This window comes from Arvicola amphibius, chromosome 2 (genome assembly GCF_903992535.2).
Source record: "Arvicola amphibius chromosome 2, mArvAmp1.2, whole genome shotgun sequence".
NCBI lineage: Eukaryota > Metazoa > Chordata > Mammalia > Rodentia > Cricetidae > Arvicola > Arvicola amphibius.
The window spans coordinates 133,880,343-133,895,081 of NC_052048.2; the positions used below are offsets into that span (position 1 = coordinate 133,880,343).

At 40.8% G+C, this 14,739-nt stretch overlaps 1 protein-coding gene across 1 annotated transcript in view; it reads left to right on the forward strand.

Moving 5' to 3' along the window:
* Window positions 1–14,739, forward strand: part of Itsn2 (intersectin 2) — a 119,770-nt gene that overhangs the window by 56,075 nt on the left and 48,956 nt on the right. Inside the window, 7 exon segments of the mRNA XM_042054558.1 lie at window positions 4,828–4,964; window positions 8,576–8,637; window positions 8,640–8,711; window positions 9,601–9,663; window positions 9,666–9,697; window positions 13,996–14,171; window positions 14,465–14,609. Of these exon segments, the coding sequence (XP_041910492.1) occupies window positions 4,828–4,964; window positions 8,576–8,637; window positions 8,640–8,711; window positions 9,601–9,663; window positions 9,666–9,697; window positions 13,996–14,171; window positions 14,465–14,609 (687 nt within the window).

Here is a 14,739-nt window from a genome sequence, read left to right on the forward strand (position 1 = left end):
TCATAATAGCAGAATCTGAAATTATAAGAACATCTTCAGTTCTGTTTACTAAAGCTATACAGGGAAAAAAAAGAACATCTTCAGTTTCTGTTAGTGAAAATGTCATAAATGTGAGTAATACCGTGGTGATTTGTTCTTGCGTCTGACATTAATGGAATTGTTGGATTTCAATAAAATTAATTTTGTCCCTAGCCTTCCATGTACATGGACTTGTGAACTCTACTACTAATAATTTTAAAACCTTAGAAATGCTTTGGCTCTCAGATTACAAGCTATTGCCCTCCAGTGAAGGCGAAGTGGTTTGATGTGCTGACTTCCATGTCTCAGTTATAGAGACTGGAATGATAAGACTCCCCACTTTGATTATGTATTGGTCTCTCTTGATTTGTGTTACCTTTTGTACTTATTGGAGGCTTATGCTAGGGTGAATAGATTTAAGACTGTTGTATCTTACTGTGATGGGTCCCTTTATCATGATATGTTCCTATAGAGAGGCTTCTTGCCTTAGGACTAGATTTTCTGCCTACAGTTCCGGCCCTGGGAGGCTAAGGCAGAGGACTGCAAGTTCTAGGCCACCCTAGAGTACAGTTTGAATACAGTCTCTACATGGTAAGAGAGCCTGTCTCAAAGACATGAAACCAGTGGAGGGGGGAACTGGAATGATAACTTACTTGGCACAGTGTTGGCTATGCAAGCATGAGACCCCACTTAATTTGCTCCCAGCTATCCACACAGAAGTCTGTGATATGGTTAGAAACCCAGTGTAGGAAGTGACAGATGCAATGTGGGCAGGAGGCAGAGACATGGCTCTCCCTGGGTTTGTTTTTTTTTTTTTTTTTTTTTTTTTTTTGCTAGACTGCTTATCTTAATTGGTGAGCCCCAGGTCTCAGCAAGAGGCCCTGTCTCAGAAACAAGGTAGAGTCATGAGGAAAGATACTTAGAGTTGACTTCAGGCCTGAAAACATATGTATATGCCTATGCTCATGCACACACATAAACATACACACAACACACACATGCACACATAATTTTTTTAAGAATGACATTTCCTGATGTATTGCTCTACCAGTGCTGGCTTTCTTTTGCCCTGTTGTCATGATATATCTTTTTCCATACTAATTATAGACTGTTAAATATATCATTGACATTTTATCTTTAAATAGCATAGTTATAGTTTATAATTTCAGTTTTATATTTAAATGAGTTAGTGGGTCTGTTTAATATACTTATTGACAAATTTGAACTGTGATTCTTTTGTTATTTATTTGCCTCATTTATTTTGTGTTTCTTTTTCTTACCTTTCCTTTTTTTGACTTCCTTTCTGTCTCACCCTTCCCCTCTTCCTCCCTTTCTCAATAGTGTCATTCACGTATATAATGTACTTTGAGCACAGTCCCCCACCATTATCCTCATCTTCTTACTCCTCCCACAACACCTTCTCCTTCCTAAAAAGTCCTCCTTGCACTTTTTGAAAACCTACTTCATTTGGTTAGGGTTCTACCTAGCATAAGGTAGGGAGTTATTTACTTGAGCTATGGCAGCTTAATAATGGCTTCACTCACTCTCCCCCAGCAACCATTAACGTTATAGTCCTTTCAGGGACTATAGGGCTAGAAACTGGGGGGTTGTTTTTTTGTTGAACTTCCCTCCTTTCTTCTCTGTAACTATCTGTACCTTCTACTTTTCTGGTAGTTTCTAGAGACTACAATTTGCATACTTGATTTATTTAGCACCAATATTAATTTGTTGCCTGTATATCTGTATACCATGTGTGTGCCCTTTGCCTGCAGGGATCAGAAGAGTATGTCAGATCCTCTGAGACTGGAGTTAAAGATGGTTGTGAGCTACAGTGTAGGTGCTGGGAATCAAACCCGAGTCTTCTTAACTGCTGAGCCATCTCTCCAGCCCTTTCCCTTAGTTCTTTTTTTTTTTTTTTTTTTTTTTTTTTTTTTTTTTTTTTTTTTTTTTTTTTGGTTTTTCGAGACAGGGTTTCTCTGTAGCTTTGGAGCCTGTCCTGGAACTAGCTCTTGTAGACCAGGCTGGTCTCGAACTCACAGAGATCCGTCTGCCTCTGCCTCCCGAGCGCTGGGATTAAAGGCGTGCGCCACCGCCGCCCGGCTTTCCCTTAGTTCTTGTTGCATGGCCTTGACTTCTGGTATTCTTCAGAATTTTTTTTTTTTTTTTTTGTTGAATCCTATCCAAGCTTTTTTTTTTTTTCTCTGTGGCTTTGGAGCCTGTCCTGGAACTAGCTCTTGTAGACCAGGCTGGTCCATATGAAAAAAATCACAGAAGTAGTAACCTTAATTCAGTTACTGACTGAGCTGGTTCAAAGCGGGACTGGTGTGCTTCTGTGGTGGTTTGGATGAGACTGGCCCTTATAAGTTCATATATTTGAATACTTGCGTCATCAGCCGGTAGAAATGTTTGGGAAGGGTTAGGCAGTGTGGCTGTGTTGGAGGAGGTGTGTCAGTGGGGGGTGATATTCCCAGTTAGCTCTCTCTCTGCCCACACTTGTGGAAAAAAGTATGTTCCAGCTTATGTATGCTTGCTTGCCTACTACATGTTCCATATCATGTTGGCTCTCTGGAACCATGAGCCCCAACTTACTTTCTAATCCTGAGGTGTCCATAACAAAGTCAAAGTGTGTCCTCTTCAGGAGGACTTCCAGCTCGTCTGCCCCAGCCCTTTACAGCAGTAGGTCTCTCCTTAGCTCGATAGCCACTGCTTTTTCTCAGCTTCTCAGATGGCTGAGTGCCTGGAAGGAGAGAGTGCTGGGTGTCGGGTGGACATCCATCACCTCTCTTAGGGTTCCTCTCTCTGGCCTCCTGACTTCTCTAGTGTGTGCCAGTGTTTCAGAACTTGTAAACTAGCAGTTTTTATGTCGTATTCAACTTCCTAGTTCTTGACAGAACTTGGAGCTACAAGAATTGCTCAGCTTTTGCTGGGAGAGGTCCCTGTTAATAGACTTTTTGTCCTAATCAACCATTGGAAGAAGGCCCATTTCAAGGACTCAGGGCTTGAAATAAAACCTTCTTGGAACGTTACTGCAGCTCAATCTTAAAGGATAAATTGGAGGACCAATGTTACACAGGCTATGATGTGACAATTTGAAAGCTCTTTATACCCTCTCAAAATTGGTAGTCTCTTTAGTCCTGGCTCCTGCCACCAATAGCTAATATTTATTGAGACTCTTAACTATGTAGCTTGCAAAACTATAAGCACTTTACCTGAATTAATTCATTTACCCTCTCAGCAGCTCTGTGAGACACATTCGGGAAACTATAAAACTTGGGTGAGATAATACAAGCCATTATTGACAGAGCCTGACTCCAACTTTCATGGACTTCCCCTAGAGGCATGCTTCTTAATACTGAGTCACTCTGCTTCTGCTTGTAGTGACCATGTCTTTGCTCTCCAGTAGAATGTAGAGGCAAACAATACCAACCACAGCCATGCAGGCTGAGAGCTGTGTGAGACTTCACCTGAACACAGCAGTTATGCTCCTGCTGTGTGAGTCCCAGACACTTGGACAGTCTCAGTCACCACACTACCCCTAGGCCAGACCTACATTTACCTCCGACATGCTTGTTCCTGAAAAATATGTAGATTGGCCTACCTTGGTATGGAGTTTTGTGACTAGGAGGGTGAGGGGACACAATATACTTTTCAGAAGACTAAAATGTAGTCAAATATTGTCCAGTTCCCTCCTTTGCCCTTAAATTTCTTTTGATTATTTTAGTTTTTTTTCCTTCTCCTTCTCTGTTTCTTTGTTTGTTTTGTTTTTTTGTTTGATTGGTTCTTATTAGTTTTCTCTTTCCTTCAGTCCCCCTCCCCCACTCATGTTTCGTATTCTGTAGATTCCAAGGGGGAAAAAGGCAATTCAAAATGATGGCTATAGAAAGAATACAAGGCTGAGTGGACAGAATAGCACTGAAAAGGCAGTTCCTACGTTGAGCAATGGAGTTGAAGACCAGGTCCCCCTCATCCTCTTCCCCACCTCTGTAATCTCACCTCTCTGTTTAAGGTCACTCCTGGTTTCACTTGATAGTAAAGGAGCCAGATTTAGTTTATCTCAGTTTAATGAGCCAGAAAAGTTTCTCTTTATAACACCTAATCGAGGTGTCTGCATCCCAGAAAAGATTCTGACCCAGTTTGAATCTTGTCCTTTTGACCAGTCATTCTGAGCAGGGAATTGCAATGTTGTGATCATTTAGACCAAGAATAAATGATTGCTTCTGAATGGAAATACAGGGAAGAGTGAGACCTGCCAAAACCACACATACAAATCCATTGTGTATATTTGTGCCCAGTGCTGAGCAGGTGGACAAAGAGAGATCCCTGAGCTAGCCAGCCGGACCAGAGTACTAGGCAAGTTTCAGGCAGAGAGATAGTCTGTCTCAAAAAAACAAGGAGTTCGATGGTACCTGAGATGGTGGTACTTGAGGCTGACCTTTGACCTTGAACTCTGACCTACACTCACACACCACAAAATTTTTCTTTAAATGTTATTACAAGCAAATTATTTCCATATTTTAATTAACTTTATTTTCTATTGAAAATAACACTTCAAATAACTGGTTTATAAATAGTTTTTGTCCTTTATAGATGAATTGATGTGGAAATAGGTGAATTTAGCATGTGTTTGTCTTAGTAGGTGCATGAAGTACTTACTGTATTTAAGATTTTATATCATTTAAATAGATATTTTTATATATTTAAATCTTTTAAATTTAATTATACTTGTATTAGTAATTTTTAATGCAAATGCTATATTATTAAATATGATTAAAATATTTAAATATTGACTTATTTATATTTTATCCTTAGGAACTGAGAGAAAGCTATAATACACAGCAGTTAGCCCTCGAACAACTTCATAAAATCAAACGTGACAAATTGAAGGAAATTGAAAGAAAAAGATTAGAGCAAATACAGAAAAAGAAGCTAGAAGACGATGCTGCAAGGTAACTAATATAACTGGTGAATATATTGTGGCTATATTACTATTAAAATTCTGCCAGGCTATGGTAGTGCACACCTTTAATCCCAGCATTGGGATTCAGAGGCAGGTGGATCTCTGTGAGTTCGAGGCCCAACCTGGTCTACAGCCAAGGTTTACACAGAGAAACACTGCCTAAAAAACAAAAAAATAAAACAAACAAAAAAAGCAAAGAAATCTAGCTTTGTTTCTCATTGCTTATTTATGAAAATTTAAAGGAAATTAAAGGATTATTTTTAGATACTAATCAGATTTTAAAATTTTATAAATTCAATTCTTCTTTTAGTTATTAAGTTCTCATTAACCAATTTTATGGCTTGTCAGTGAATGCTAAGGACGTGGACTCAGACCTGGACTGGATTCCTGGTCTCCATTTCCTATCTGAGGAACCCTGGTTAACAGACTGTTTTTCTAAATTTCAGTTTCTCCTTTTGTAATAAAGATGAAGACCTCATAGATATTGTAGGCATTAAATAGTGTAGCCGGAACTGCATCTGTCTTACACATTGCACATAATGAACTCTGATTAGTTCTCTCTCTCCAGTAAATCCGTCTGTTCTCTGAAAGATCACTTAAAACATGGAGTGATTTTACTTTCTGACTCTCCTGTGTGGCCTCAGTCCTGTGTGGCCACTGTGCTTCTCTTTTTGCCACTAAGATGCTCCAATCATCCCCACGTAGAGCAGAGGAGGGAGAAGGTTGGGACCTCTGAAGCACAGACCTTTCCTCAGAAACAGTGTGTGGATTGTTTGGCTTTTTGCTTTTTGTCTGTAAAATCCTTTGTTTCTCCCAAGTTCTCCTGTGTCAGAAATTAGTATGATTGGTAAACAAGTATTAATGAGCCAGAGTTTCTCTGCCCTAGTGAAGAGCAGATGGGTTACACCTGTGGGAGAGCTATTAGACACTGGGGAGGAATACGCACATTCCCCCTGCTGAACGCCTTCCTTGGGGACTCCAAATGACCAGGGCCTACATATTTGTGGAGTGACAGCTTCTGGATGCCATGCAGACCCACGGGGATTCCTGCTCCTCCTGGATTCCTCAGATATTTAGTTGGTTCAGATAGATTCCAGGTCTCTATATCCATGGTCTCCTAGCTAGAGATAATAGAATAATACAGAAGGAAGGGGCCTCAGTTAGTTTGATCCCTAGAACCCATGCAAAAATATGGTGATGGCCTCTATACTTCCAACTCACTGGCCAGCCAATCTAGCCTAATGTGAATTCAGGCAATGAAGACACTGGCTTAAAGGAAAGTGGGCAGAGTTTTTGAGAATGATACCTGAAGTTGTCCTCTGGGTTCCTACAGGCTTGATTACACACATACAGGTATGAGCACTGAGCACATACATGCATGAGCATAGATAGACACATACAATCATGAGCACACACACACACACACACACACATAGGCATGTACACATATATGCATTTTTTAAAAAAAACACATAAAAATAGTGAAATTCTTTATTTGACACTTACCTTATGCCACTTAACATTGCAACAAAGGATCTAGGCAATGGTCACACAGTCATTGGATGAAGATTTTCTGTTGCTACATGTAGCTCTTGATAACTGTTCATCTCACCGTTCCTTTCAGGCTTACAGTTCTTGTTAGTAACACATATTTTCATTTAATTCATCTTTGGATCTTGTCCCACTATAGTAAACTGAAGAAGTTAGAGAGAACACAAGGAATATAGGATCTTAGCAGTCCAGAGCTTCAAGCTAGTACTGAGGTGTGATTTCTTGGCCATTTGCCCAGGTGTGGTCTTTTTCTTCTTCCAAGCTATTGGTAATAGATTTTCACATTGTAGATGAGGTATCACTTGGCTCTGGACTAATTTAACTCAACTAGCTTGCTTAAGAAATTTACAGAATTTAATGAATTTCTGGAGTTTTTTTTTATGATGCTGTGATAATCAAATCAAGATCACTAGGTCATCCCTGGCTTGGTATTCACACTGTCCAATCTAGTCCCCTATCTAGGGCATTAATTCATGGCTGTGGATAAGAGAAAATGCTTCTAGAAAGATAATTTACTTTTGTATTATCACCTCACAAAGTCTATACACTCAGACAACAGCATTTTCCCTCCACTTCTAGGCCTTGTTTTTATGACAATGACAGTAGAGTATCAGAATTAATATATATTATATAGTTCTCTCACGTCTATTTTATGACCTCCATTCAAAGAAAGTTGCCACTACTAGATTTAGTATCTTCCCTAAGCCATCAGCATTGTCAGCGTAGCAGAAATTATGGTCAGATATATCTCTGGGATTGTATAACATTATACCAATCAAAATGGGAACTTTGGTTTATTTTGAGGCTTATTATTTAGCCTATTTCAGCTTTATTTGCTGAAGAAATTTTGAAATTCCTTGTAATTTAAAAATGGAAGGCTCTTAAAATACTTTAAATCTCATACTCCTGTTCATTATCCTGATACACAGATTTCACCAAAGTTGTGTAAAACTTCTAGAGGAAGCGTGTTGTGATTGGATGGAGGTTAAAGTTTTGAAAAACATTGAAAGAAAACTAGGCCCAGGGTTCTCTCTGTCCACAGCTTCTGCTAGTCTTGATAATGCTGAGGCCACAAGGAGTAGGGTTGAAGAATCCAGACAGGAAGAAATTTTATATTTGCTGATATGGATCTCACTCTGTTTTTTTTCTTGGGTTTAGAAGGAATTTGAGGTCTGGAGAATTGTCAGGTGTACTCTCCAGCTCACCTTAGTTGGAAGTTTCTCTTTTGCTGACTATTTTCCCTTCAGCCCTTTCCCTTTCCCTCCCTCAGCCCCCCTTTTCTCTCCCTGAGCCCCCTTTCCCTCCCTCAGACTCCCTTTCTCTCCCTGAGCCTCCTTTCCCTTCCTCAGCCCCCCTTTTCTCCATCAGCCTCCCTTTTCCCTCCCTCAGCCATTCCCCTTTTCTCTCCCTCAGCCCCCTTTTCTTTCCCTCAGTCCCCTTTCCCTCCCTCAGCCCCCCTTTCCCTCCCCCAACCCCCCTTTCTCATCCTCAGCCCCCCTTTTCCCTCTATCAGCTCCCCTTTCCCCTCCCTCAGCCCCCCCTTCCCTCCCTCAGCCCCCCCTTTCCTCTCTCAAACCCCTTTCTCATCCCTCAGCCCCCTTTTCCCTCTATCAGCTCCCCCTTTCCCTCCCTTAGCCCCCCTTCCCTCCCTCACAGCCCCTCTTCTCCTCCCTCAGCCCCTCTTTCCTTCCCATCAGCCCCCCTTTCCCTCCCTCAGCCCCCTTCTCCATCCCTCAGCCACCTCTTTTCCTTCCCTCAGCCCCCCTTTTCCCTCATCAACCCCTTTATTCCCCCCTCATCAGCCCCCCTTTTCCTCCCTCAGCTCATTTTTCCCTCCCTCAGCCCCCCTTTTCCTATCCCTCAGCCCCCCATTCCCTCCCTCAATCCCCTTTTCCCTCCCTCAGCCCATCTTTTCCTGTCTGTCAACATCTCTTGCTAGTTCTCCAGCTAGTGGGAACCAGATCACCCAGCATGCATGTTGGTTTATTTTGGTTTTGGTGTACCACATATTTGGACATTGTGTAAACTCTTCATTTGTCTTATTTAAAGGAAAGCAAAGCAAGGAAAAGAAAACTTATGGAGGGAAAGTATTAAAAAGGAAGAAGAAGAAAAACAAAGCGACTTCAGGAAGAAAAGTCACAGGAGAAAAACTCAAGAGAGGAGCGAAAAGCTGAGGCCAAACAAAGTAAGGATGAAGGTAGATCTGCTGAGAGCAAGCAGAGTGACAGTGACAGCCAGAAGATGCTCATCTTTAGGCTAGGAAAGCCTTTTCAACTAGATGGAGGTGGGACTGACCGGAGTAGACTCCACAACAAGACAAAGACTTTGACTGATGTGAAAGATCTGCTGCAGTGTTCAGAATCCACATCATCAGGAAGATTTTACTTTACTAACCAGTATGGTTTAACCACTTATTTGAGGGAAACGCAATAAAATTTAAGCCTTTCACATCAAACTTTTCTCAGAAGGCAGGCTTTTTTTATACAGCTCAGAGTCCAGTCCTATCATAGTTCAGTAGTATGCTTACTTCTAGATGAGTAAACGCTGAATTCATAATAGTAATACAATGTGGTTCAAACTTCTTAACAAAATATTTTGAATTTATCAAGTCAATTCATTTGTGAGTCCTTCTGTTTTCCCTTTAGAGCAAACTAGTAGGTCTGTAGTGGTGTCTCTTCATCTACATCCTGTTCCCTCACTGGTCTCGTTTGTTGCTTCCTGTGTACACTGCTCTCTGATCTCACCTCTACCCCTGTAGCCATGTCTCATCCCCTGTGCAACACTTGATCTGCTCCATTTCCACACCTTCCCCTAGATCCATATGCGCGTCTCAGCCTGTGAGGTGTTGCTTGGTTTAGTGGCCTCCTACTTCACTTAAGATGAACTTTTTTGCTTTACATCACTCTGTGACTAGTCAAGATATTTAAACCCTAACAAGTCTAAGGCAAGCAGATTTTCATTATACGCTTCAATGCTCATTTTTTTCTTATAGATTTTAAGAGGCTCTTGTTGAGTCACAGTAAAGATGTGTATACTCTAAAGCACCAAATGATGGGAATTAATCTTTTCTTCAGGTGAGACAGCTAGTGCTTTGGTGAATTATAGAGCATTGTACCCATTTGAAGCAAGGAACCATGATAGATGAGTTTTAATTCTGGGGATGTCATTCAGGTAAGAATGAAGCCTTTCCCACTCATGAGTAAGTTAATTATAGTACGTTGTGCTATGCTCTATAATATTAACTTTGATTTTTACAGACCTCTAAAAATATTTTTAAACATGATCTCACTTAGTCCTTGCAGCATCTCTTGGAGCCACACAGGGTAGTTATTACTACCAAACATGAAAATTTACACTCAGATTGCATTTTGTCAGCATTGCGGTGGCAGAGGGGAATGGAAGTGTGTCTTTGGTCCTGAGCCCAGTGTTCTCCCTGTGCTATCAGTTCCCATCAGAAAAGCGGCACCACCTGCAGTGTTTAATAAAGGAGCAGCAGAGTTTGAGAGGCTGCATAGCGTTAGCCGGCTGTTAAAGAGATGAGGTTAAGTTCTGCAGTCCTGACTGAATTTGTTCCAAGGAACAAGTGGTCTTTGTTGTATTATCTAACCCATGTGAGATAGATGAATAAGAAAATAGAGAATCATGTTGATAAAGGTAATATGATTTATTAGAAAAGCACAGGCTTTAAAATTCACAGACTCAGATTTAGTCTCTAAGTGATATCAAGATAATACTCAATAAGCCATTGTTAAAAAAAAGGTTAAATATGCATCCATTATGACCCAGTCATTCTTCTCTTAAGTATCTACCTCAGAGAATAGAAAGTGCATGTCCTTGTGATCCAGGTGTCCATAGCATACTTGTTTGTAATAGCTATACACTTGAAATAACTCAGATGTCCATCAGCAGGAAAAGTGTAACATGAGGGCCTGCCCAGTTCCCACAGCTGGTAAGCCCCAAAGAAAATCACACAGAGGTCTCCATAAATTATAAACCAATTGGCCCATTAGCTCAGGCTTCATATTAGCTCTTATAACTTATATAGCCCATTATTCTTATCTGTGTTAGCCACATGGCTCGGTACCCTTTTTCAGTGGGGCAGGTCACATCTTGCTTCTTAGGTGGTTGAGACAGGACTGCAGAAAGAGCTTCCTTCTTCCCAGAATTCTCCTGTTCTCATTGCCCCACCTCTACTTTCTATCTGGTTGTCCTGCCTATACTTCTTGCCTGGCTACTGGCCAATCAGCGTTTATTTAAAACATAATTGGCAGAATACAATTGTCCCGCACCAGAAAACCATGAACAGAGTATGTATATTCAGATAACTACCAATAAAGAGGAATGGCACTCATATTCCAACATGGATGGATATAAACAGAGACTGCTTACATTGTCCAGCCACCCAGACCAAAATAATCACACAGAAACTACATTAATTATAACGCTGTTTGACCAATGGTTCAGGCCTATTCCTAGCTAAGTCTTACATTTTAAGGTGATAAAACATATTCATAGCATACAGAGGGAAATCCCACATCAGATGGATCCAAAAACAGTTAATTTACATGTAAGGAAGCAAATAAAACAAGAAAAATACTACACGAGTTTATTCGATGAAAATGCAAAGTAATGTTTAGAGACATAAAGCAGGCCAGTGTTTCCTAGGAGGGATGGTGAGGAGCAGGAAGCAGAACTTAGGGTGAAGCAAGAGGAAACGGGTGATGGGTACCTTATTATCTTGAAATGCATATAAATATGCCAAAACATTACATTAACACCTTTAATATAAAATTTATGTTAATTACACCTCCAAAAAGTTGTTTTAAAAATTGTGGAGGAAAGGAAGGAACAGTAGAAGTAGGTGGAGCTCAGGAGGTGGACATGAGTTAGAATGAAGCAGATGGTGTCTATGCATGGCCATGCCATGGTACAACCCACTGCTTCGTATGTTAACTTTAAAAATGAATTTTAAAATCCTGGTGGATCCTGCATGTTTTGTTGAATGTAACATTGTCAGCAGAAAAGTATGTTGTAAAAAGGTTTAGAAAATAGGTGAGAGACGGTTGGCTGCACTGAAGTAAGCAAGTGTGCACTGTGCTAGGTGGAGTTGATGAGCACTCAGACAGCTAGAAGAGATACAGTAACATAGTGATGTTGATTACAACAGGCTTAGGAGAAATGCATGTGCATAAACATTACAGTATGGTCATGCTGATTATAACAGTTTCAATGGGAGAGCACTACTTGGGCCAGAGCAGTTTAACCAAATCTGACTGTGAGTAAAGATTATCATGGTTGATGTTATACAAAAAACAAACAAAACAAAACAAAACAAAAGGCTGCTATTGCTTGTGGAGGATGGAATTAAAAAAAAGAGAACTGTTTAGTGGCAAAGTCAACAGTTTGGCTATCGACATAGTATAGAGATAAGAGACAGACTTTTGTTTAGAGGCTTATGTCTTTGATGGTAAGAATAACAGCAAGCGAAGCTGGTGCCGAAAACAAAGAAGGAAGAAGCTTCTGCCAAAGTCAAAACCAGAGCCTTCAGAGCTGAGAAGGCAGTGCTGAAAGCCATCCGTGGCCTCAAAAAGAAAAATCTGCATTTCATGCACCTTCCAGGGCCTGAGACCCTGCGGCTCTGGAGGGGGCCAAATACCATTGAAAGAGTGCAGCTAGGAGAAACAAGCTTGATCGCTATGCCATCGTCAGATCCCCCACCACCACCACAGACTCCGCCATGAAGAAGAGAAGACAACTGGTGTTCGTTCATTGTGGATGTCAAGGCCAACAAGCACCAGATCCAACCGACTGTGAAGAAACTCTGTGACATTGATGTGGCCACAGTCAGTATCCTTATAAGGCTTGATGGCGAGAAGGTCTGTGTCCAGCTGGCTCTGCATTATGAGGCTCTGGATGTGTCAGTTGAATCGGAGTCATCTAAATTGAGTCCAGCTGGCTAACTCGAAATACACTTTTTTTCTACCATTAAAAGAAAAGAGGAGGAGGAATAGCAGCTTGGAGAATGTAGCCTATGACCAGGGAGAGGGGCTCAACCTTAGAGTCAAGTTTAATGGTCCCAGTGGATGATCTTGTGCTAGAAGTTGAAAGTGTATTATCTCCCTTTGGAAAAGAAGTCCCTCTTGAGAGAAGAGCTTTAGGACTCTATTCTGTAAGAGCACTGGCCAAACTCTGGGAGCAAGTGGGCCTTTTCAGGAAGTGCACAGCATGAGGCAAGGAAACCAGGTTTACACTCAGGTTCCATATGTGTTGAAGGTGGTAACCAGAAAGAAGTGCAAGAGACATGGTGAGATGGGAGGCCACTATACTAGAGGGGAAGAAAGTGTTTGAGGGAAAAAAGAAAATTGGTTTTTACCACTTAGAAAATAGTACCCACAGGTTTTCCAGTTCAGCTAAGCCCCCAAAAGTGAGTAACTGTAGGATATTGAATGTTTGCAGGACAGGAAATGTAATCAACAAAATACTGTATAACTCAGATGTGATAGATTGACATAGATATAACATAAATGTTAATTATACTTCAATAAATTATATAACAATACAGAGAGAGTAAGAAAGCACAGTGAAAGAGAGGTGAATCTTAATGTTTTTTTGTAACCAAAACCCAATAGACAATGTCTAAAGACAGAAAACAAATCCGAGAAGCAGCACTGTAAATAGTACTTGCAGCTGGGCCTGATGCTCAGAACTGAGACTCCAGCACATGTGAGGCCAGGACAGGATCACCACAAGTTTAAGGCCTACCAAGGCCTTGTGAGTTCTGGTAATGCACATATATGTGTGTGTGTGTGCCAGGCGGTGGTGGCACACATCCACACGCCTTTAATCTCAACACTTGGGAGGCAGAGATGGGTGAAGATAGATAGACAGATAGATAGATAGATAGATAGATAGATAGATAGATAGATGATAGATAGTACGTAGACAGACAGACAGACAGACAGACAGACAGATAGATGAGACAGATGGAGATAGACAGACAGACAGACAGATGGAGATGGATGGATGGATGGATGGATGGATGGATGGATGGATGGATGGATGGAGAGATTAGATAGAGTACAGGAAAAGTTTTTCCAATGTAAACTGTATATGATGATGCTTTTGTTGTAACTTATTTTCATATATTAACTTTGTGTTAATGTTGTTGTTGTTGTTTTTGAGACATTGTTTCACTATGTAACTCTAGCTGACCTGGAACTTACTCTCTATCCCAGGCTGGCCTCAGACTCATAGAGATCCACTTGCCTGCCTCCTGAGTGTTAGAATTAAAGGCATGTGCCACCACACCTGGCCTCATATTTTAACTTTGATTAAAATTTTAAAAACTAATTTGTCCATGTCAAGAAATAGTAACCTAAAAATTTGTAGGAAATACCTTTTTATTTCAGATGGACTTAGTTCTTAATCTGAGAGTAAGCACTAAACCTTTTTTTCTTCTTCTTCTATAGGTTGATGAAAAAACTGTAGGAGAGCCTGGTTGGCTTTATGGCAGCTTTCGGGGAAAGTTTGGCTGGTTTCCATGCAACTATGTAGAAAAATTGCCGTCCAGTGAAAAAGCTCCATCTCCTAAGAAGGCCTTACTTCCTCCTACAGGATCTCTCTCTGCTACCTCAGCTTCTTCCCAGTGAGTTGTGGCTGACAGTGGGACTCACACCGCTCTGCAGTGTGTGAATCCTTATGCATAGCTGTGTCAGTCTGATTCTTGATCACAGTTTTAATCTGGGCTGGCTCTGCCAGCAGTGCCTTTTGTTCCCATTTTAATCCTGAAATAGGAAATGGCCTCATAGTGCATAATTTCTTTTTATCTACCAATTCTGTTTAAAACACAGTGTATATTAGACACATGGGCAAACTGGTAGTGCTTCTCTAGGGTCTAACCAACTAAGTATACTCATATTGAAGTTTTTATACTTGCAGACCACTTTGTTCAACTCAACCAGCATCAGTGACTGATTACCAAAATGTATCTTTCTCAAACCTTACTGTTAACACGTCATGGCAAAAAAAGTCAGCTTTTACTCGCACCGTGTCCCCTGGATCCGTGTCCCCCATTCATGGACAGGTATGTTATCTGTAGTTCTGTGTATTTTATTCTTGTCTTTGCTCTGGATTCCGTACATAGACATCCATATATCCCCCACTTAAACAGAGCCTGTAGCATTTGGTTATGTTCTCAGTGTTTGCTCAATAAT